This window comes from Hypanus sabinus, chromosome 3 (genome assembly GCF_030144855.1).
Source record: "Hypanus sabinus isolate sHypSab1 chromosome 3, sHypSab1.hap1, whole genome shotgun sequence".
Classification (NCBI taxonomy): domain Eukaryota; kingdom Metazoa; phylum Chordata; class Chondrichthyes; order Myliobatiformes; family Dasyatidae; genus Hypanus; species Hypanus sabinus.
The window spans coordinates 21,140,535-21,164,873 of NC_082708.1; the positions used below are offsets into that span (position 1 = coordinate 21,140,535).

General features: G+C 40.2%; 2 protein-coding genes across 7 annotated transcripts in view; one reads left to right on the forward strand and one right to left on the reverse strand.

Annotated features, from left to right (window-relative positions):
• cyfip1 (cytoplasmic FMR1 interacting protein 1) overlaps positions 1 to 19,173 on the forward strand; it is a 174,740-nt gene extending 155,567 nt beyond the window's left edge. For all 4 annotated transcript variants that reach the window (XM_059963835.1, XM_059963833.1, XM_059963832.1 and 1 more), the window contains 5 exons: positions 598 to 670; positions 3,252 to 3,346; positions 8,674 to 8,912; positions 10,868 to 11,015; positions 18,441 to 19,173. In XM_059963835.1, coding sequence (XP_059819818.1) covers positions 598 to 670; positions 3,252 to 3,346; positions 8,674 to 8,912; positions 10,868 to 11,015; positions 18,441 to 18,605 — 720 coding nt within the window. In that variant the 3' untranslated portion in view covers positions 18,606 to 19,173. The remainder of the gene's footprint in view (positions 1 to 597; positions 671 to 3,251; positions 3,347 to 8,673; positions 8,913 to 10,867; positions 11,016 to 18,440) is intronic.
• A 1,398-nt stretch (positions 19,174 to 20,571) lies between these two features.
• The window catches only part of nipa2 (NIPA magnesium transporter 2), a 50,537-nt gene continuing 46,769 nt past the window's right edge, over positions 20,572 to 24,339 (reverse strand). For all 3 annotated transcript variants that reach the window (XM_059963838.1, XM_059963840.1, XM_059963841.1), the window contains one exon: positions 20,572 to 21,624. In XM_059963838.1, the coding sequence (XP_059819821.1) occupies positions 20,984 to 21,624 (641 nt within the window). In that variant the 3' untranslated portion in view covers positions 20,572 to 20,983. The remainder of the gene's footprint in view (positions 21,625 to 24,339) is intronic.

Below are 24,339 nucleotides of genomic sequence, written 5' to 3' on the forward strand. Positions count from 1 at the left end.
CATCTCCCTTGCTGATGCATCCAACTATGGCAGAGTCATCAGAAAACTTCTGAAGATGGCAAGACTCAGAAGTAGTTGAAGTCTGAGGTGTAGATGGTGAAGAGAAAGGGAGGCAGGACAGTCCCCTGTGGAGCCCCAGTGTTGCTGACCACTCTGTCTGACACACAGTGTTGCAAGTGCACGTACTGTGGTCTGCCAGTCAGTTAATCAATAATCCATGACACCAGGGAAGCATCCACCTGCACCACTGTCAGCTTCTCACCCAGCAGAGCAGGGCGGATGGTGTTGAAGGCACTGGAGAAGTCAAAAAACATGACCCTCACAGTGCTCGCCTGCTTGTCCAGGTGGGTGTAGACATGGTTCAGCAGTTAGATGATGGCATCCTCAACTCCTAGTCAGGGCTGGTAGGTGAACTGGAGGGGGTCTAAGTGTGGCCTAACCATAGGCTGGAGCTGCTCTAGAACAAGTCTCTCCAAGGTCTTCACGACTCAACAATTAAAACCATTTCACAAGTAATTTTTAAATGTAATGCAAACAAATACCCCTCATTATCTCCAGCAGCTCTAAATTGTTATGTTTGTTGTCTCTTCTGTCTAGTCTTTAGAAGAAGTCTGTGACCTGCTACATGCAGCACCTTTCCAGAACATTTTGCCGAGAATCTACATCAAAGGTAATTGCTGAGAGCACCAATTATTTACTGTCCAGTGAGATATTCTAGTTACTGGTAACAGAAAATGTGAGAAGTTCTCAAAGGAGCAAATTGGTAAGAAGTTTTCGATGGAGTAAGTTAGTGACCACATTGAAATTAATCTGTGGACTTATAGAGTCATTCCACTAGTTGGCCCTTCCATTCCAACTAGTCCATGCCAAACTGTTGTTATGCCTATGGGACCCCTACTCTTTGTGATTTTTATAAATGACCTGGATGAGGAAGTGGAGGGATGGGTTAGTAAGTTTGCTGGTGACACAAAAGTTGGGGGTGTTGTGGATAGTGTGGAGGGCTGTCAGAGGTTACAACAGGACATTGATATGATGCAAAACTGGGCTGAGAAGTGGCAGATGGAGTTTAACTCAGATAAGTGTGAGGTGATTCATCTTGGTAGGTCAAATATGATGGCAGAATATAGCGTTAATGGTAAGACTCTGGCAGTGTGGAGGGTCGGAGGGATCTTGGGATCTGAGTCCATAGGATACTCAAAGCTGCTGTGCAGGTTGACTGTGTGGTTAAGAAGGCTTACTGTGCATTGGCCTTCGTCAACTGTGGGACTGAGTTTAAAAGCCGAGAGGTAATGGTGCGGCTATATAGGAACCTGATCAGGCCCCATTTGGAGTACTGTGCTCAGTTCTTGTCGCCTCCCTACAGGTGGTGGCGGTGATGATGATGATGACGTTGACTCAGGCTTGAGAGGCCAGCGCCTGACATTTTCATGCCTTACAAGGTGCGGAACGAAAGACTGTGTGGTGCGCCACTCTCACACAGATATTTCGCAGTATTTTTACTTTACGAGGTTGAGTTGCGAGCTCAACACTCAACCCAGCATGGCCCGACTGGATTCGAATCCAGGAACCTCTGTTCCGGAGTCTGGCGCTGATGTCACTGCACCACCAGCCGACCATAGAAAGAGTGCAGAGGAGATTTACAAGGATGTTGCCTGGATTGGGGAGCAAGCCTTATGAGAATAAGTTGATTGAACTCGGCCTTTTCTCCTTGGAGCAACGGAGGATGAGAGGTGACCTGATAGAGGTGTTCAAGATAATGAGAGGCATTGATCGTGTGGAGAGTCAGAGGCTTTTCCCCAGGACTGAAATGGCTAGCATGAGAGGGCATAGTTTTAAGGTGCTTGGAAGTAGGTACAGAGGAGATGTCAGGGTTAAGTTTTTTACTCAGTGATGAGTGCGTGGAATGGGCTGCCGGCAATGGTGGTGGAGGTGGATACGATAGGGCCTTTTAAGAGACTTTTAGATAGGTACATGAAGCTTAGAAAAATAGAGGGCTATAGATAAGCCTAGTAATTTCTATGGTAGGGACATGTTTGGCACAACTTTGTGAGCCAAAGGGCCTGTATTGTGCTGTAAGTTTTGTATGTTTCTATGTCAGGGGTAAGTTTTTTATGCAGAGTGGTGAGTGCATGGAATGGGCTGCTGGCAACGGTGGTGGAGGCGGATGCGATAGGGTCTTTTAAGAGACTCCTGGATGACTACATGGAGCTTAGAAAAATAGAGGGCTATGGGTAAAGTTTAGGTAGTTCTAAGGTAGGGACATGTTTGGTACAGCTTTGTGAGTCAAAGGGCCTGTATTGTGCTGTAAGTTTTGTATGTTTCTGTTTAGTTCATTTTCAAGTCACAGAAACATCCTTGTAAATTTTTTCTGTATTCTCAATCTTACTGATACCTTTGCTGTAGGTAGGTGATTAGAACTGCACACAATACTCCAAATTTATCTTTAACAATACCTCTACAACTCTAACATAATTTCCCAATACCTATACTCAATACTCAGATTTATGAGAGCCAGTGTGCCATAAGCTCCCTTTGTGACCCTATCTAAGTATCTGTCAACTGTTTCAATGCTACCTTTAGGTTAACAAAATTCTTAGAGTATGTGGTTGAAACTATCAAATCAATTCAATCTTCAGAATGAAGTTTAATTTCTTTTGAATACACTTTAAAGATTTTGATTGAAAGAAGAGTAATTAATGTTCTTAAACAGAAAATTTTAATGTAGCAGAATTGTTAGTCAGGTTTTACTTCCATTTAAAGTCCATTGATTTTGCAGTGACTAAAATATGGTGTAAAGAATTAGATGCATAAAGAGAGGTTAGATCAACTCACAGAACATGGAACTCAATGATCTAATTTTGGCTTAATTTTTGGGGGGGAAAATCCCTCTGGTTTGGTCAGAGAACATCTGATGGTGGGAATTCTAGCCAGGGCTATTAGTAGTGTTGTGATTAGGTTGCTCGACCAGCAATTTTGGATTATTGCTGTGTCTCATTAATTTCTACTTTGTCAGCTGGAGAAATTTTATTGCATGTATTTAGCTAAATCTGGACCATAAGGTTTATGTTGATAATGCTAATCTACTAGATTGTCCTTAAAAACTTACCTGATTCACTGACCACTTCATTTTCAGGCCATTCAAAAGTGTGTTGGAGTGAATACTAAATCTTAATTTAGTCAGCAAATCAACACTTCCTGTAAACAAATTTTAAAAATTGCAAGTTACATCTGTCAATTTTTGATCCCAACAGAAGGTGAGAGGTTAGACACAAAGATGAAAAGATTGGAAGCCAAGTATGCTCCACTTCACCTTGTCCCATTGATAGAGCGACTTGGAACACCTCAGGTAATTTTTCATTGGAACTCTACTGCAAACCATTTGTTTTCAAAGTTGCAAGAATTTGCAGACAACCTAAATATAATTTAAAGCACATGAAAGTATCTTTTACATTTGTTTCTTAATTATGTAAACTTCAGTTGGTTTGTCAGTTACTAACAAATAATATCTGGTTTTCTACTCCCAGTATGCATCCATATTGTTGATTGATGGTTGTTTATAGAAATGGAAGCTGGTGATTAGGTGTGTGCCATTGTTATTCATTATGCATATAAATGATTTGGATGCAAATGCACAAGGTTTTATCATTAAGTTTTCAGATGACTCAAAATTAGGACATGTTGATAAGGTTATCAAGAAGATCTTGATCAGTTAGGGAAGGGGCATAAATTTAGGGTGAAAGGGGCAAGTTTCACTCAAAGGGTGGTGAATCTATGGAGCGAGCTGCAGAAGTGATTGAGGCAGGTATATTAGTATCATTTAAGAAGTGGTTGGATAGGTACATCGAGGAACAAGATTTAGAGGGATATGGGCCAAACACAGGAAATTAGGAGTAGCTATACTGTATTGCTCAATGACTATATTGTAAAAGACACCATTGCCGTTTACAAGCATTTGCTTCTCCACTTGATGCCCATAGAGAACCCATTAATGCTTAATATTGCCTTCAACAAGAAGTGTTACTGTTGGCTTTATCTATGATGTGATACCACCTTTCAGTATAAATATGGTGGGTATGAAACAGTCCTTTTATTATCGGCATCTTAGCAATGTTTATGATGCAGATTATACAGATTCCTTGGACTTTAGCTCTGCTACTGGTTCAGTTGTAATTTAACATATTTTATATCAGAAATGGTCACTTCTAAGGACACTTATAAAGACACTTATACTGTAAGTACTTCTGAGTATCTGCTGTTTGCCACAGTATGGTTACTCTGTAAATCCTGTGGTAGATTCAAAAAGAGCAAGCACAAAGTTTCCGACCACTGTTGACCTTGCAAGACATTGAGTCAGTTTGTGAGCTAAAACCTCAATGCAAGTTCTTAAACTTTCTTTTAAAAGCAACTGAATTTTATAGCCTAGTGGGGTAAAACTAAAATTGTATATGATGTACAACAACACTTTATCACATTTGGACTAAAAGACACAACACAGGAGCTACGAGAGAGATAAACTATCTAGAATAGCATCAAGCTATATGGGAGCATAGTGGTTAGTGCATCATGTTACAGTGCCAGACAGCACCCAGCAATTGGGTTTCAATTCCTGTCACTGTCTGCAAGTTTGTTTTTCCTGTGACTGTGTAGGTTTCCTCCCACATTCCAAAGATTTACAATTAGGATTAGGGCCAATCGACGGAGTTTGTGACAAAATTCTGTTTACTCTGACCACTAGAAAATTGAAACCGATTAGATAAGCTAATATTTTACCTTGCACGAGAGTTATGAATGCTGAAATCGGAAATAAAAACAAAATGCTAGATATACTGAGCAGGTTAGGCAGTATCTATGGAGTGCGAAATAAAATTTGAATTTGATGACTTTACCAGTTAGGATGGAGGGTCTATAACACGAAGTGTTAATTCAACTTTTTTGCTCTCCGTATGCACTCAGTGGCCATTCTATTAGGTACACCTTTACATCTGCTTCTTAATGAAAATATTTAATCAGCCAATGATGTGGCAGCAACTCAATGCATAAAAGCATGCAGACATGGTCAAGGGGCTCAGTTGTTGTTCAGACCAAACATCAAAATGGGAAAGAAATGTGATCTATGTGATTTGACCATGGAATGATTGATGGTACCAGACAAGCTGGTTTGAAACCTGTTGGTCTCCTGGGATTTTCATCGACAACAGTCTCTAAAATTTACAGAGAATGGTGCAAAAAACCCCCCCCAAAAAATCCAGTCCTGTGGGCTAAAACACCTTGTTAATGAAAGAGTTCAGAGGAGAATGAGCAAACTGGTTCAAGCTGACAGGAAAGTGACAATAACTCAAACGTGTTACAACCGTGGTATGCAAAATAGCATCTCTGAACACACAACACAGTGAACCTTGAAGTTGATGGGCTACAGCAGCAGCGGAAGACCACACTGAGGACCAAGGTGTACCTAGAGAAGTGGCCACTGAATCTGTGTCACCCGAACAATTATAAAGTTCTTTCTGGTTTTGTTGTTATTTCTGTTCGGTTCTTGCTCTTTCTGTTCTGAGCTGGAAAAGGCATATAATAAGGATGCTGTCCCAATTGTAATGGGAGACTTCAACATGCAAGGGTATTGGAAAAATCAGGGTGGTGTCAGATCATAAGAGGGAATTTGTTGAATGCCTACAAGATGGCTTTTTAGAGCAGCTTGTGCTTGAGCCTACTGAGGGAAAGGCTTTCAGATTGAGTGTTGTGTAATAATCCAGATTTTATTAGGGATCTTAAGGTAAAGGATCCTTTGGGAGGCAGTGATCATAATATGATTGAATTCATTTTGCAGGTTGAGGGGAGAAGCACAAGTCAGATTTATCAATATTACAATGGAATAAAGGGATTTACAAAGGCATGAGAAAGGAGCTTGCCCAGGTGGATTGGATGAGGATACTGGTGGAGATGATGGCAGAGCAGAAGTTGCTGAAGTTTCTGGGAATAGTTCACAAGACACAGGATAGATATGTCCCACAGAAGAAGTTGTTCTTAAATGGCAGAAGTAGGGAACCATGGCTGACAAGGAAGGTAAGGACTGCATAACAGCCAAAAAAAGGGCATATAATATAGCAAAAGGAAGTTGGATGATTCGCAAGTTTTTAAAATCCAACAAAGGCAACTGAAAAAGACCAGAAGAGGGGAAAAGATTAAATATCAGGGCAAACAAGCCAATAATATAAAGCAGGATGCGTAGGTTTTTATTTTCAGTTATATAAAGAGTAAAACGGAGGTGAGAGTTGATATTGAACCACTGGAAAATGATGCTGGTGAGGTAGTAATGGGGGACAAAGAAATGGCCGATGAATTTAATAAGTACTTTGCTTCAGTCTTCACTGTGGAGGTTGCTAGCAGTGAACCAGAGGTCCATGAGTGTTGGGAAGCAGGAGGGAATGCCATTGCTATTACAAAGGAAAAAGTGCTTGGCAAACTGAAAGATTTTAGATAGATAGATAGATACTTTATTCATCCCCAAGGGGAAATTCAACATTTTTCCAGTGTCCCATACACTTATTGTAGCAAAACTAATTATATACAGTATTTAACTCAGTATAAATATGATATGCATCTAAAATCACCCTCCCAAAAAGCATTAATAAATAGCTTTTAAAAAGTTCTTAAATAGTTTACTGAAGTGCATGGAGTGGTAACTTAAGCTCAGTCCTAACCCCGGCACTTTAACATGTCTTGACCCTGGTGGTTGAATTGTAGAGCCGAATGGCGTTGGGGAGTAATGATCTCTTCATCCTGTCTGAGGAGCATTGCATTGACAGCAACCTGCTGCTGAAGCTGCTTCTCTGTCTCTGGATGGTGCTGTGCAGAGGATGTTCATGATTGACCGTAGCCTACTCAGCGCCCTCCGCTCTGACTTAAGGTGGTTAAGTCACCCAGACCAGATGGACTACATCCCAGAGTCCTGAGAGAGATTGCTGAAGAGATAACGGCAAATGTCACTCCACTTTTTAAGAAGGGAGAAAGACAAAAGAGAGAAAATTATAGGCCAGTTAGCCTAACCTCAGTGGTTGGGAAAGTATTGGGGGGGGGGGGGGTCTGTTTTTCAGGACAAGGTTTTGGGGGATTGGAGACAAATGATAAAATAAGTCAAAATCAGCATGGTTTCTGTAAAGTGAAATTTTGCCTGACAGATCTGTTAGAATTTTTTGAGGAAGTTACAAGCAGGTGGACAAAGGAATGGTAGTAGATGCTTAGATTTTCAGAAGGCATTTGTTAAGGTGCTCCACACAAGGCTGCATAACAAGATAAAATCTCATGGTGTTACAGGAAAGATACTAGCATGGATAGTAGAATGGCTGGCAGGCAGGATTCAGTGAGTGGGAATAAAGTTGGCTGTTGGTGACAAGTGGTGTTCCTCAGGGGTCAGTATTGTGACCGCTGCTTTTCTCATTGTTAGCCAATGATTTGGATAATGGAATTGATGGCTTTATGGCAAAGTTTGCAGATGATACGAAGATAGGTTGAGAGATAGGTAGTGCTGAGGAAGCAATGTGATTGCAGCAGGACTTAGACAAATCAGAAGAATGGGCAAAAAAGTGGCAGATGGAATACAATGTTGGGAAATGTATGATGATGCATTTTGGTAAAAGAAACAATAGTGTAGACTATTATCTAAATGAGGAGAAAAATTCAAACATCAGCAATGCAAAGGGTCTTAAGAGTTCTCATGCAAGACTCCTAGAAGGTTAACTTACAGGTTGAGTACGTGGTAAAGAAGGCAAATGCAATGTTGGCATTTATTTCAAGGGGAATAGAATATTAAAAAAAAATACAAGGAGATAATGCTGAGCTTTTATAAGACACTAGTCAGGCTGCACTTGGAGTATTGTCAGCCGTTTTGGGCTCCAAATCTGAAAAGATATGTTGTCATTGGGGAGAGTCCAGAAGAGGTTCACGAGGATGATTCTGGGATTGAAGAGGTTAATATATGAGGAGTGTTTGGTAGCTTTGGGACTGTACTCAGTGGAATTTAGAAGAATGCATGGGGGATCTCATTGAAATCTACCGAATGTTGAAAGTTAAATATGGTTGCTGTGGAGAGAATGTTTCCTCTGGTGGGTATGTCCAGAACTAGAGAGCACAGCCTCAAAACTGAGGGGTGACCTTTTAGAATAGACGTAAGGAGGAACTTTTTTAGCCAGAGAATAGTGAATCTGTGGAATGCTCTGCCACAGACAGTTGTGGAAGTCAAGCACATGGGTATATTTATGGCAGAAGTTGATAGTTTCCTGATTGGTCAAGGCATCAAAGGTTATGGTTGAGTGGGATCCAGGATCAGCCATGATGGAATGGCAGAGCTGACTCAATGGGCTGAATGGCCTAATTCTGCTCTTGGGTCTTATGGTCTTTATTTTGTGCATCTCACCTGGATTCTCTCTATTCACTAGGACTGGTTGCCACATCTTGGTCCTACACCCACTTTCCCTGAAATCAAAAAGAATTTCATATGAACACGATGATGCAAATGCAGTCATTATGAAAGTTGTATACATTATAGCCAGCTCTTCTGCTTTCCATTTGAATCACTAAAAATGTAAAACTAAGGTGATCAGTCTGCAGTACAGTAGAGTTATTGATGTGATTTTTGACCCACTAACATGTTTTTAACTTAAATGGCTTCATAAACAGCAAGTTGCAATTGCAAGGGAAGGAGATCTGCTGACAAAGGAGCGTCTCTGTTGTGGACTGTCCATGTTTGAAGTGATTTTGACGAGAATCCAGCAATTCCTGGATGATTCCATTTGGCGAGGACCCCTTCCAAGTAACGGCGTAATGCACGTGGATGAATGTGTGGAATTCCACAGACTCTGGAGTGCCATGCAGTTTGTGTACTGTATTCCAGTTGGGGCACATGAATTCACTGTAGAGTAAGTGGTTGTGATTTTTTTTCCATTCTTCATAGAACATAGGAGAGTACAGCTCATTTTAGGCCCTTCAGCCCACAATGTTGTGCCATCCCTCAAACCCTGCCTCCCATATAACCCCCCAGCTTAAATTCCTCCATATACCTGTCTAGTAGTCTCTTAAACTTGACTAGTGTATCTGCCTCCACTACTGACACAGGCAGTGCATTCCACGCACCAACCACTCTGTGTGAAAAACCTTCCTCTAATATCCCCCTTGAACTTCCCTCCCTTTACCTTAAAGCCATGTCCTCTTGTACTGAGCAGTGGTGCCCTGGGGAAGAGGCGCTGGCTGTCCACTCTATTTATTCCTATTAATATCTTGTTCACCTCTATCATGACTTCGCTCATCTTGATGCTGCAGAAACCCTGACCTTGACTAGTGATTGGCCTAGGGGGGGCACAGATACACATTATCAATACGATGTGCTTTCTTAATCAGAATTCACGAAAAGTTGAGTTCTTGAAAAAATATTCAGGGAGTTCAAAGCATATCTACTTGAGGTTGGGGTGCTTTGCCTTGCTTTAATCCTGCAGGGAATAAATGGCAGGCTCAGAACTTTTCATTTTCTGTATGTACGTTGTTTCTTCCAATGGAGTGCTTCTTCCATTGACTTTAAAACTGTTTACCTAGATTTACCTTGCAAAACAGGATGGCTGACTGGGGTGCTACTGCATACTGTATACTGCATATTGTTTGCCTTGTAATGACTGATTGTTGTAGAAGCACTAAGAACTCCATGTGTATTGTCTCCAGAATTATAATTGAATCTGAGCTGCATCTGCACAGCACAATGCATTACTGTCACAAATTAAATTGGGTGCTGGAGACCATATTGGCTAAGATATATAGTGACAAATGTGTTTACTTCTTTATGTTTTGAAGGGCAATGTTGAATGTCATTTATCAAAATCCTAGCCTGTCTCCCAAAAATGCTCTTCTGTCAATCTGTTGACAAGAGTTATTCTTCCTGTTTCACTAAGTGTTGGGCAGTAGTGGTGTATGCCTGATTGAAAGGGATGTGAAAGTTCAAACTATTGTAAATGCACTGGGATAGCAGATTGTGGCATTGCCTGTTGTAAAATGCACGTGAAATTCATAATATTTTAGTTTCTAAAATTATTTTAGTTTGGGTAAATGGTTATACAGCCATTCAATTTTTCCCCCAAATATTTTTTATATTTGTTATGTAGAGAATTTGTCTCCAGCTGCTCAGAACAAAGATTACCAAGTGAAAGTAATGAACAGAATATGTTTTTGTTTTTTTAATTTCAATATCTGGACAATGAACTTCTTTTTATCCTCTCAAAGAAATTAACTTCTGCCAAGATGGTATTTGATGAGCACTGGGGGTGTTCACAGTGCAGGTTCCCCAGATTATTACAACTTGTCAGCAGTAACAGTGTCACCAATATGCCATGTCATTGGGTATATTTAAAGCAGAGGTTGACAGGTTCTTGATTGGTAAGGGTATGGGGAGAAGGCAAAAGAATGGGATTGAGGGAGGATTAATAAATCAGTCATGATAGAATGGTGGAGCAGATTCGATAGGCCAAATGGTATAATTCTGCTCCTGTGGTCAATGGGAATCATTACCAAAGCCTGTGCGTGGTTGCAGTAGGGATGCCTGGATGGTGAGCAGGAACTTTAACTCTTCCAGTTCTGTTCATCTGTACAAGTTCACGTTCACTTATCCTAACTGAGACTGGCTAACTCAGCATAAACCAGACTGGGAGCTTTTATTGCATTGGAAGCTTTTATGGTCTTTGCCTGAGGACCATAAAAGGACCAGCTCTTCCTTCTGTAAACACTGATCCACAGACAACCTTTTCTAAAACTGGGAGATTTTTCTCGATGTGTCTTGAATCATTCAAGAATTTGAACCACTTTATAATTGTCTTGTCTTTGAATTATCCAGGCAGTGCTTTGGAGATGGGCTGCATTGGGCTGGCTGTATGATTATTACATTGCTTGGGCAGCAACGGCGCTTTGACGTCCTCGACTTCTGTTACCATTTGCTCAAAGTCCAGAAGCATGATGGCAAAGATGATGTCCTCAAGAATGTGGTATGCAGTTTTTCATTCTTTTCCTGATACACAGGACAACATTTCATGAGCATTGATTATTCTGGAGTTCCCAGTAAGTAGTTTATTCATCTGTTGGCTTTAATAATGTGTCAGTAATGGATACTATGTCTGTCCAAATGTGCTGAAGCCAGCTGACCCATCTGAGAAGAGCTAAATCAGATTTGATCACTGTTGTGTATGAATGATAACTCAGCATTGGCTTACCTACATGTTAACCAACTGGGAAGGTGGGAAACAGCTTAGCCTGTGTGTGTTGGTGGGGAAGTGGTAACCTGGTTTTAGTCAAGTTTTTCACATGCTATAAAAAGCTTGTAACTGTCTTGATATTGTGAAAAGAGATGATTTTCAATTATGCTTAACCAAGTTTTAACCAAATAGTCAAATCCTTGTTAGTCTGCATCAATTGCAAGGATCTCATTGAATATCCAAAATAACAATATTAAGCGCTTTTTCAAACTTCAAAGTAAATGTATTATCAAAGTACGTATATTTTCTTGCGGGCATACTCAGTGAATTCAAGAAATGTAATAGAATCAATAAAAGACCACACACAATAGGACAAACAACCAATGTGCAAAAGACAACAAACTGCAAATACAAAAGAAAAAATAAGTAAATAAATGATAAGTATAGAGAACACGAGATGAAAAGTCCATGAAAATGAGTCCATAGACTGTGAGAAAAGTTCAGTGATGGGGCTAGTGCAGTTATCCCCACTGGTATTGTGTGCAGTTTTGGTCACCAAATTACAGGAAGGATATTAATAAGGTTGAAAGAGTGCAGAGAAGGTTTACAAGGATGTTGCTGGGACTTGAGAAACCAAGTTACAGAGAAAGGTTGAATAGGTTAGGAGTTTATTCTGTGGAGCATAGAAGAATGAGGGGAGATTTGATAGAGGTACATAAAATTATGATGGGTATAGATAGAGTGAATGCAAGCAGGCTTTTTCCACTGAGGCTAGGGGAGAAAAAAACCAGAGGACATGGGGAAGGGGGAAAAGTTTAAAGGGAACATTGGGGGGGGCTTCAAACAGAGTGGTACGAGTGTGGAATGAGCTGCCAGATGAAGTGGTAAATGCTTTTAACATTCAAGAAAAACTTGGACAGGTACATGGATGAGAAGTGTGTGGAGGGATATGGTCCAGGTGCAGGTCAGTGGGACTAGGCAGAAAAATGGTTTGGCTCAGCCAAGAAGGGCCAAAAGGCCTGTTTCTGTGCTGTAATGTTCTATGGTTTAAGAGCCTGATGGTTGAGGGGTAATAAATGTTCCTGAAACTGGTGGTGTGAGTCCCGAGGCTCTTTTACTTTCTTCCTGATGGAAGCAGTGAGAGGAGAGCATGACCTGGAAAGTGGGAGCCCCTATTGATGGATGCTGCTTTCCTGTGATAGTTCTCCATGTAGATGTGCACAGTGATGGGGAGGGCTTTACCCAGGATGGACTGGGCTGTACCACTACTTTTTGTAGGATTTTCCATTCAAGGGCATTAGTGTTTCCATACAGGCCATGATGCAACCAGTCAATATACAGTACTCTCCACTATACACTTATAGAAGTTTGTCAAAGTTTTATCTGTCATGCTGAATCTTCATAAACTTCTAAGGAATTAGAAGCGCTGTCATGCTTTCTTCATAATTGCACTTATGTGCTGGGCCCAGGACAGATCTTCTGACACGGTAACACCGAAGAATTTAAAGTTGCTGATCTTCTCACTTCTGATTCCCCATTGAGGACTTGTTCATGGACCTGTGGTTTCCTCCTCCTTGCATACTGAGTGAGAGGTGGTTATTGTGGCACCATTCAGCCAAATTTTCAATCTCCCTTCCATATGCTGATTTCTCACCATCTTTGATTTGGCCAACCACAGTGGTATCAGCAGCAAACTTAAATATGGTACTGGAGGTGTGCTTAGACCCAGAGTCATAAGTATAAAGCAAGTAGAGCAGGAAACTAAGCACATGGGCTTGTGGTGCTCTTGTACTGATGGCAATTCTGGAGGAGATGTTGTTGCCAATGTGAACAGACTAAGATCTGCAGTGAGGAAATTGAGGTTCCAATTGCACAAGGCGGTATTGAGGCCAGGATTATGAAGATTATTGTTTAGTTTTGAGGGAATGATAGTATTGTATGCTGAGCTGTAGTCAATAAAAAGCATTCTATATGCATCTTTGCTGTTCGGATGTTCCGGAGTTGAGTGAAGAGCCAGAGAAATGGCTTTTGCTATGGATCTATTGTTCTGGTAGGCGATTTGGAGCAGATCCAAGTGGCTTCTCAGATAGGAGTTGATATGTTTCTTTGCCAACCTTTCAAAGAACTTCATCACATTGGATGTAAGGGGTTCTGGACAATAGTCATTGAGGCAGGTTGCCCCATTCTCTTAGGCACTGGTATAATTGAAGCCTGCTTGAAGAGTGGGGGTATATCAGACTGCCAAAGCGAGAGGTTAAAGATCTTAGTAAAGATCTCCAGGCATGTAATAAGCACAGGTCTTTAGTATTCCACCAGGTAACCATTTGGGCCAGGTGCTTCTGGGGGTTCACCTTCCTGAAGGACCCATCAGCTTCGGAGTCTGAAATCACAGGTCATGTGCTGTGGGAGTTCGTGAATGTTTGTCCACGTTTTGACATTCAAAGCGAGCATAGGAGGCATTGAGCTCATCTGAAAGCTAAGTCCTGTTGTCAGCTATGTAGCTTGGTTTCACTTTGTTAGAGGTAATAGCATTCAATCCCTGTCACAGCGGTCGAGCATCCTTCAGTGATTAAATTTTAGTCCGGAATTGTCACTTTGCCTGTTAGATGGCTTTCTGGAGATCACACCTGGACTACTTTTATCTTGCTTGGTTGCCAGATGTTGTGGTGTTTATTGATAACAACATAGATAGGAAAAGGGAGGGAGGCCCTGAAGAGTGAATATAAGGAGGCAGACCATGACGGTGCTGCCACACACTCTCCAATCTGCTGATCAAATTTGCGGAAGACACAACATTGACCGTCCAAGACAGGCCTACAGACACCTTGACACAGTGGTGCCAAGATAACAACTTCTCTCTCAATGTCCAAAAAACGAAAGAGCTGATCGTGGATTACAGGAGGAATGGAGACAGGTTTGTCCTAATCAACATCAATGGAACTGAAGTTGAGAGGGTTAGTTCCAAATTCCTCTGTGCATACATTACCGAAGATCTCATCTGGACTGTACACACTGGCTGTGTGGCAAAAAAAGCACAACGGTGTCTCAGGCGACTGAAGAAGTTCAGCATGATCCCTCAAATTGTCCAGACTTTCTAAAGGGGCATTGAGAGCCTTCTGGCTGGCTGTATCACTGCCTAGTACAGGCACTGCACCAACCTTGATCGCTGAGCACTGCAATAGAGTGCTACGGACAGCCCTGCGCATCTGTGGATGTGAACTTCCCTCACTTGAGGGCATTTACAGCAGCAGGTGCATAAAGAAAGACCTGGAAGATCATCAGGGACACCAGTCATCTCTGTTTCTGTTGCTTCCATCTGGCAAACGGTGCTGCAGCATTAAAGCCAGGACCAACAAGCTATAGAACAGCTCACTTTGTGTGATGGATGTTAATAAATTCAAAAGAAGAAAGCTGAAAAGCAGGACTTCCAGGGTCGTAATCTCTGGGTTGCTGCCAGTGCCGCATGTTATTGAGGGTAAGCATAGGATGATTTGGCAGATAAATGCATGGCTGAGGAATTGGTGCAGGGGGCAGGGTTTCAGATTTCTGGATCGTTGGGACCTCTTCTGGGGTAGGTATGACCTCTACATAAATGATGGGTTACACCTGAACCAAAGGAATTCAGTATCCTTGCAGGCAGCTTGCTAGAGCTGTAGGGGAGGGTTTAAACTAATTTGATAAGATGGTAAGAACTGGAGTGATAGGGCTGAGGACGGGTGGTTGGTGTACAAGTAGATGCAGGGTGTATTGAGACTGTCAGGAAGGACAGGCAAACGATAGGGCAAAATTGCAGTCAGATGAATTAAAGTGTAATGGGGCCAAAATCAAAAAGGGTGATAAATACAGGACTGAAGGCATTACAGATTACAACGGGAGATAGAAGAGGCATGTAAAGAGGACATTGTTGTGATAATCATGGTGGATTTCAATGAGTAGGTAGATTGGGAAAATCTGATTGGTACTGAATCCCAAGACAGGGAATTTGTAAAATGCCTTCAAGATGGCTTTTTTAGAGCAGCTTGTGGTTGAGCTCACTAGAGGAACAGCAGTTCTGGATTGGGTGTTATGTAGCGATCCAGATTTGATAAGGAAGGTTGAGGTAAAGGAACCCTGAGGAGGTAGTGATCATAACATGTACAATTCATCCTGCAGTTTGAGAAGAAGCTAAAATTGGATGTGGAGTAAAGGGAATTACAGAGGCATGAGAGAGAAGCTGGCAAATTGGAAGGGGGACACTTGAAGGGATGATGACAGACAGCAGTGGCTGGTATTACTAGGGAAAAATTGGTTCGCACAGGAAAGATACATCCCAAAGATGAAGAGGTACTCTGAAGGGAGGATGAGGCGACTGTGGTTAATGAAGCTGTTCAAAGACAGTTTAAAAACAAAAGAGAGGGCATATAACATGGCAAAAATTTGTCGGAAGTTGGAGGATTGGGAAGCTTTTACAAACCAACAGAAGGCAGCAGAAAAAAAACATTGAGAGAAATGATTAAATATGAAGGGAAGCTAACCAATAATATAAAAGAGGATGCAAAAAGATTTTTCATATATATAAATAGTAAAAGAGAAATGAGAGTGGATATTGACTGCTGGAAAATGACGCTGGAGCGGTATTATTAGGGGACGAAGAAATGTCGGATGAACTTTAAAAGTATTTTTGCATCAGTTTTTACTGAGGGAGACACTAGCAGTATGTCAGAAATTTGAGAATGTTGGGGCAGAAGTCAGTGTCGTTGTTCTTACTAAGGAGAAGGTGCTTGGGAAGCTGTACCCTAAAGTCATCTGGACCAGATGGGCTATATCCCACAGGGTTCTTAAAAGAGATAGGAGAAGGAATTGTGGACACATTAGTAATGATCTTATAAAAATCACTATATTCTGGAATGGTTCCTGTGGACTGGAAAATTGAATGTCACTCCACTCTTCAGGAAGAGAGGGAGGCAGAAGAAAGTAAGTTGTATGTTAGTTAGCCTGACTTAAGTGGTTGGAAGGATGTTGGAGTGGGCTATTGTTAAGGATGAAGTTTCAGGGTACTTGGATGCACATGATGAAATAGGCAGAAGTCAGCTTGGTTTCCTTAAGGGGAAATCCTGCCTGACAAATCTCAAAAATTTTTGAGTTCTTTGAGGAAATAACAAGCAGAATAGACAAAAGAGAGGCAGTGGATGTTGTTTACTTGGGTTTTCAGAAGGCCTTTGACAAGGAGCCGCACATGAAGCTGCTTAACAAGGTAAAAGCCCATGGTATTTCAGAAGTACTAGTATGGTTAGAAATTGTCTGACTGTCAAAAGGGAAAAAGTGGGAATAAAGGGGGCCTTTTCAGGTTGGCTGCCGGTGAGTGGTGTGCTGCAAGGGGCAGTAATGAGAGCACTTTTTTGCACATTTTATGTCAATGATTTGGTTGATGGAATTGATGGCTTTGTGGGCAAGTTTGCGGATAATTAGAAGATGGGTGGAGGAGCAGGTGGCGTTGAGGAAGCAGAATGTTTGCAGGACTTAGACTGGGAAAACGGGCAAAGTGGCAGATGGAACATAATATAGGGAGGTGTATAGTCATGCACTTTGGCAGAAGGAATAAAGGCATGGACTGTTTTCTAAATGAGGAGAAACTTCAAAAATCAGAGGTGCTGAGGGACTTGGAAGTCTTCATGCAGGATTCCCTGCAGGTTGAGTGAGCGATAAGGAAGGCAAATGCAATGTTAGCATTCATTTCAAGAATTCTAAAATATAAAGGCAAGGATGTAATGCTGAGCCTTTATAAGGCATTGGTCAGACTGCATGGAGTATTGTGAGCAGTTTTGGGCCCTTATCTAAGAAAGAATGTATTGGCGTTGAAGGGGGTCCAGAAGAGGTTCATGAAAGTGATCCCAGTTATGAAAAGGATAGTGTAGCAGGAGCACTTGATGGCTCTGGGCCTGTATTTGAAGTTTAGAAGAATGAGAGGGAATCTCATTGAAACCAATCTAATATTGAAAGGTCTGGATAGAGTGGATGTAGACTCTCCTCCTATTTCTAGGTGTTCACCTGATGGATAATCTCACCTGGTCCCTCAACACCAGCTCCATAGCAAAGAAAGCCCAGCAGCGTCTCTACTTTCTGCGAAGTCTGAGGAAAGTCCATCTCCCACCCCCCATCCTCATCACATTCTACAGGGGTTGTATTGAGAGCGTCCTGAGCAGCTGCATCACTGCCTGGTTTGGAAATTGCACCATCTCGAATCACAAGACCCTGCAACGGATAGTGAGGTCAGCTGAGAAGATCATCGGGGGGTCTCATTCCACCATCACGGACATTTACATTACACGCTGCATCCGCAAAGGAAACAGCATTATGAAGGACCCCATGCACCCCTCATACAATCTCTTCTTCCTCCTGCCGTCTGGGAAAAGGCTCCGAAGCATTTGGCCTCTCACGGCCAGACTATGTAACCGTTTCTTCCCCCAAGCTATCAGACTCCTCAATACCCGAAACCTGGACTGACACCTTGCCCTATTGATTATTTATTGTAATGCCTGCACTGTTTTTGTGCACTTTGTGTAGGTCTGTAGTCGAATGTAACTTTCACTCTTTTTTACATAATCTAGTTTTTGTATTGTGTCATGTAACACCATGGTCCTGAAAAACGTCGTCTCATTTTTACTATGCACTGTACCAGCAGTTTTGGTCAAAATGACAATAAAAGTGACGACTATAGTGAGTGTCTAGGACCAGAGGATACAGCCTCAGAATTGAGAAATGTCCACTGAGAACAGGCATAAGGAGAAATGTCTTTAGCCAGAGGTGGTGAATCTATAAAATTCATTGCCACACACAGTTGTGCAGGCCAAGTCATGGGGTATATCTAAAGTGAAGGTTGATAGGTTCTTGATTAATCAGAGTGTCAAGAGTTATGGGAAGAAGGCAGGACAATAGGTTTGAGAGGGGTGCTGGATTAGCTATGATGGAGCAGACTCAATGGGCTGATCAGCCTAATTATTCTCCTTTCTCTTATGGCTTTATAGAATTGTTCAGCAAGGAAATAAATTCTTCAGCACAGCTCATCCATGGTGACCACCAAGCTAATCCAATGTGTCACTGTTTCATCAATATCTCTCTGAACCCTTGCTTTCCTGGACCAGACTCTCCAGCGAATGAATCTGAGAACCAAGCAAGCACATGGGAGGGAGCCATGTTTGGCAGCACTATATTAAATTTTCTTTCCTTTGCTATTTGCAGCCTTTGAAGAAAATGGTTGACAGAATTCGCAAATTCCAAATTCTGAATGATGAAATATTTGCTATCTTGAGCAAGTATCTGAAGTCAGGTGATGGTGAAAATGTCCCTGTGGAGCACGTCCGCTGTTTCCAGCCACCTATTCATCAGTCGCTAGCGAGCTCCTAATAAAGAACATTTGGGACAGCTGAAGCAATCCAGGAATATTTGCATTCTGAATGCCTGGATAATCAACTGGCTGATACTCTGCATTTTAATAATGTGAAATGTTAGAGTTAAATATTTAAACTGCTGTGTGATTTTGTTTTTCTAAGAGGACAGTGCATGGTTTGTATTAGTTGAGGGTTTTACTGATGATTTTGCCATCAAACACTACCAGCAATAAGTATCTGGAAGAGATTTTAAAATGGTAAAAACTGATTAGTTGCAAAGATTCCTTATGAAATTTTAAAAAAGTAATCAGATTATTTCAACTTTGTAATGGCATTGTTATAAGATTAACATTTTTCAAATCTATATTTTACTACACTAGCCTGCATTCATAGTTTACTGGTGCTGTACTAAAAGATGCTCTTTTACTTCTGTTCCAGTAATAATTTTGCTTTCATCCCCTCGTGCAGCTCATTTATACTAAATTTTCCACAGTAGTTACAAAAATTTTAAATGAATCATGAGATTTTTTGAACTGTTTACCAGTTTATATGGAAGAAATAAATACTTTCCCATCTATTCCTCATGGTTTTGCCATCCTTTTATTTTATCTCAATGGGGTCAGGGGAGAATAAATTACCCTTCATAGTTGGAATTAGATTTGAATAGATAATGAGGACTGGTTTCTTATCATCAAATAGCCATTCTGTGACCTTAACTTGAAAAATGTCATTGGAATATGGGACTTGGTTTCTTTTGTCTGCAAGATAAAAGGACCATTGTGAGGAACAACTGTAAAACAAATTAGAGCATTTGAATATTTTATGTGGTAAATATAATTGAAACACTTTCAGGTTTACATTTAGGAGGAATAATTATGTAATTATTCAAAGAAAAATATAACCATGAACATAATTTAATGACCAAAGCCTCTGAACAGTGTACTCATAATCACCATTTCCTACATTTGTGTTGCTTCCAGGTTGCTGTTATAGAGGTGATCACTGTACCTATCTTTACAAAGCAATGCACGCAAAATGCTGGCAGAACTCAGCACACCAAGGCAGTGTCTATAGACGAGAGTAAACGGTCAGTGTTTCGAGCTGAGATCTTTGCTGAATTCTCCCAGCATTTTGTGTTGCTTTGGATTTCCAGCAGCTGCAGGCTTTGTGATTCCATCTATACTAATCCTACTTACAAGATATCTTGAGTACTTTTTAAAAACTTTTAGAGATGTACAGCACATTAAAGGCCTGACAACACAAATCACCTATGTGACCAATTAACCTTTTCCAGTATGTCTTATTTCCCACTATCTTATCAAAAGCTTTCTGGAAATCTCACGAGTGATGTGTTTGCTTGGCCATTTCTTACCACCTTCCAAATTGATTCTACCATCAAGATTGTCTACATATTTTTTATTAAGAACTATACCACTTCCTTCTACTTTCTGCTTACAAAGCATTTTTTTGTCAAGGAATGGAACACCTAAAAGACTAACCTTGCTGCAAAGACCACACAGCCCCTTTTCGATTGTAAATTGTTCATGTTTGCTTACACCTTGCTCAGCACTAGAAAATAGATTGCTTTACTGGATAATACAAAAAATATTTAAAGCAACATTGTAGCAAAACTTCATATTAAAAAAAATCAGATGCTCTGAAACATTTGGGCCTAAGTTAAAACCAGTTCAAATCCACTGCTAAATTTTGATACATTAACTATTGGAAATGCTTTATTTTCTTTATTAATATACCTGACAAAGATTAAATTTGCTAGTCCCCGACCATTTCTGGCTATACTTCTTGGGTAATTCCTAAAATACCCTTGCATTATGTGAATTAATTTCTGTTTTCTAGACTGATTAATTGGAATTTAATTTCAGCAAGGTCTGAACTATAGATAAGATCAGAAGAGTCTTAAAAATCACAACAAAATGCAGAAGAATTGTGTGGACTTTCTACCACACTGTTACTTACAGAAATGAAGAGAATCCAAAAGAATTTTATTTCAAACATTTAAAATTAGGGCTCTCAGTGCATACAGTATTGTTTTCAAAACATACAATATTGTTTCCAAAAAATTAAATTAGAGTCCAAATATGCTGACAATTTTACAATAGTAGCTTAATCCTTGTAAACCACAATGCATCATCTGAAATATTTATTTTAAAAAAAAGTCATGAAAATTAAGGCAAATAAAAAGGTAAATACAATGACCCAGAGTCCATTCCAATCACACTGGGGTGAAAAATGATTGTCCCAAGAGACTCTCCATTACAACAAATGAAGTCACCAATACAGATAACTTTTTTTTTTACAAGCAGCTCAATTCTGGTGACTATGACAGCACAGGGCAGTGTATTTCCTTTATCCCTTAACACTATTATCCAACTCTCACATGTTGATTATGTTGCCATTTCTTCTGGAAGAAATCAATTCAGAGTGCATTTCAGAACTATCAGTACAGCTTTCATTTTCCACATTGTGGTCCAACCGCTCGTAATGTGCACTACCATTGGCAGTAAATCCTTTCTCCTCTTTTCTCATAAACACGGGCAAACTTGCCAATGTTAAATTGATATCCTTAAAGGCATGCAGCAGAAAGATGCCCACTATGATGGTGAGGAAACCACTCAATGTGCCAATGATGTCATCGTTGTCCATGTGATACCATTCTTTGAAAAGGATAGCTGAACATGTCAAAACAGATGTAGTGAAGAACACATAATAAATGGGAGTCACTAAGGATGTGTTGAAAATGTCAAGTGCTTTGTTCAAGTAGTTAATTTGGGTGCTTACACAAGCAATAAGGCTCAGAAGGAGGATCCATGACAGAGAGTTGGTAAGGATGGGCTTCCCAGCAAAAAGTTCCTTTATGGCAATACCAAGGCCTTTCACACAGGAGACAGATAGGGCACCAATTACAGAACAAATGGTTATGTAAACCAGGATGTTTGTCTGTCCGTGACGAGGACCAACAACAAATATAAGGATCAGGGAAATTATGATGACAAAAGTCGCGAACACCACAAAACCTAAAACCAGAGTGGAAAAAAAACACCGTTAGGGAATTAGGCTTGTATTCAGAAGTAAAATACTGCAAATACTATCTGCAGATCATATGGCATCTGTGGAGAGAGAAACAGTTAATGGATCCAATGCTGAGTCCTGAAGATTGCAATATGCTTTTCCTCAAGCTTACTTTCAGCTTTGTTAGGAGAAAGATCACAGGCGGTGTTCGAGAAAAATTGAAGACAGTGAAGTAGAGAAGACATTACAATCCATTAATGAAGTGTAGTATATTGGAAATTCGAATCAATCGCTGTATCAACTGTAAAATGAGTATGAATTCCTGAATGATGGAAAGGGAGAATGTAGAAGACTGGGTGTGGCATCTGCTCCTTTCTCTCCCTGTAGATGCCTAGTCCTGCTGCCAGTAATTGGCACAGTCCCCTGGGTCACAAAACAAGAGATTTTTGATTTATTACTTCATGTCCTTAGGTACTAAAACCAATTACTGAACCTCAGCTGCTGCCACAGCTGAGATCATCTCAAATCATTTGAGAGTAACACAAAAAAATCAAACTAACATCCTTTGATCTATTTTTTTTTAAGAATGACAGCAAACAACTTTGCAACCTTTTCTTTAAGTGGAACAAAGAACAGAGTCTTTCAGTTCTGCTGTTCCCAAAGTTAACATCACTCCATTGCCTCTGATACACTAATATGTCAGAATCAAAGACAAAAGGCAGTTCTATTTTATTTCAATGCTATGTCAAACCATACACCCTGCTCTTCAGTACTCGGATATTAAAAAATATTTCTCACTGTAAAATTCATCTTTTTGGCACAATTGTTTATTTCAGGGTGTTCAATCTTTTTGAAAATTATCCCAAAGGCACTCCTTACTAAATCACAAGGGATACATCATCCAACTAAACTGGAAGCTCATTGAACTCTGATTTCAGGCACAACAGCTTTCATCATCAGTTTTATTGTGGCAAGATGCTGAAATCTCACTCTGGAATAAACAATGTAATATTAATTTACATGTTCACTATGAAAACTAATTTGTTTTAAGGCTTTAATTTCCATTAAGGAGGAAAAAGCAGAGGAGAAGCTGAACTTGGAGAATGCAATTTCAACAAGCAGCTGTCCATGTAAAGAAATCTCATCAACAAGTTCACAACAGTATTTTCATACATGCAGTGAAAATACCATGAACTCTTGGATGCAAATTCGCATTTTGACAAATTTAAAACCCTGCTCCAAGTCAAAAGGGTAAGAGAAAACTCCAACCCTTAGCCATCACTTCCAACTTGCTACCTGGCTACTGTCCACACCTAAACCAAACTCTTCAGTCTTCAGTGAGTCAAGCAGCATCTGTGAAGGCAAAAGGTGCAAGTCAACATTTTGGGTCAGACCCTGCATCAGGATTGAGGGAAACAGAAAAGATTGTCAATATAGAGTAATATGGATGTGATAGAGGGCAGTAGGTGATTAATGGGCCTGATGGGTGGATAGAATCAGGTGGGAGGAGGAAAGTTGGGTTGTCAGGTGAGCGTGTGTGTAGGAAGAGAGACTTGGACTCTCAATCTTGATACCTGGTAGGCTTTTAATGTTCTACCAAGATGACAGATAAGTATTTGTTTGTTTCTTATTCTTTGTTATAAAATATTCCTATTTCTGTCTGTCGAGGATACATATTTGCCTTCACTCATCTTTTACTTTTCATGTATCTGCAAAAGTTCCTAGTCATTCTATCTTCCTGTTTAAGATCAAATTCTGGATCTTCTGTCAAGTTTCAAAATATTCCAAATCTTCATGCTTGTCATTTCTCAAAACTTAATATGCTATTTTATTTGATATAACACTTCCTTTAACTTCTCCTGTCAGCCATGATTGATCACTTTTCCCATTCAGATTTGCATTTTAAGCTACATATTTTTTCAAATCATGGATATTTCCTAAATATATCTCAATGCAAGTTCCCAATAACCACACCCAACTTGCCCTCATACCTTTGTTATTTATATAGATGCATCACCAAATCATTAAGACTGAGTTTGACAGTGATGCTGTTCAAATTTCAATATTATGGTTATTCCATTTACAACAGGATTTAACATTTTCCATTTCATATTAAGCAATTTAACATAGCCTTGTCCCTAGCTGATCCCTGCATTCTTTATCTTGCTGTCACCAATTTTTCCCACCTGATCTATATTTGGATTACTGTGCTATCTGTTACAAGCACCTTAAATTTTATGACTTATTCTGTGTCCAATACAACTACAAAACATTTAACTTTGGCTTTAATCCAGTTGCAAAACTAAGTAGAGCACACCCAATCATTTCACTATATGTAAATAGTTACTTGAAAACTGTGCACATCATAACCACAGCCAAAATAACTACTAGTACATCTACAAATTTTATAGCTAGTTAACTCATCAAAACAACAATCTGGGAAAAACCCCAAACTGAAGTCAGAAAAATCAAAGGCTTTTTCTAATTTTCCTCCTGACTTTTGACAATTTTATTAGCAAAAGAAATAATATAAAATGAATTTGTATTTTGCAGCACTTCACACAATTGCAGCATTTTCAAGAATGCTCTATAACCAATTAAAGCTTTTAAAATGGAATCAAGGCCAAAGCTGCAACATCAGGACAGCAGCAGACAAAATACAGACTGGAACTTTCTATAAACAGTAATACAAAAAATAATAGCCAGATAATGTGTTTTTG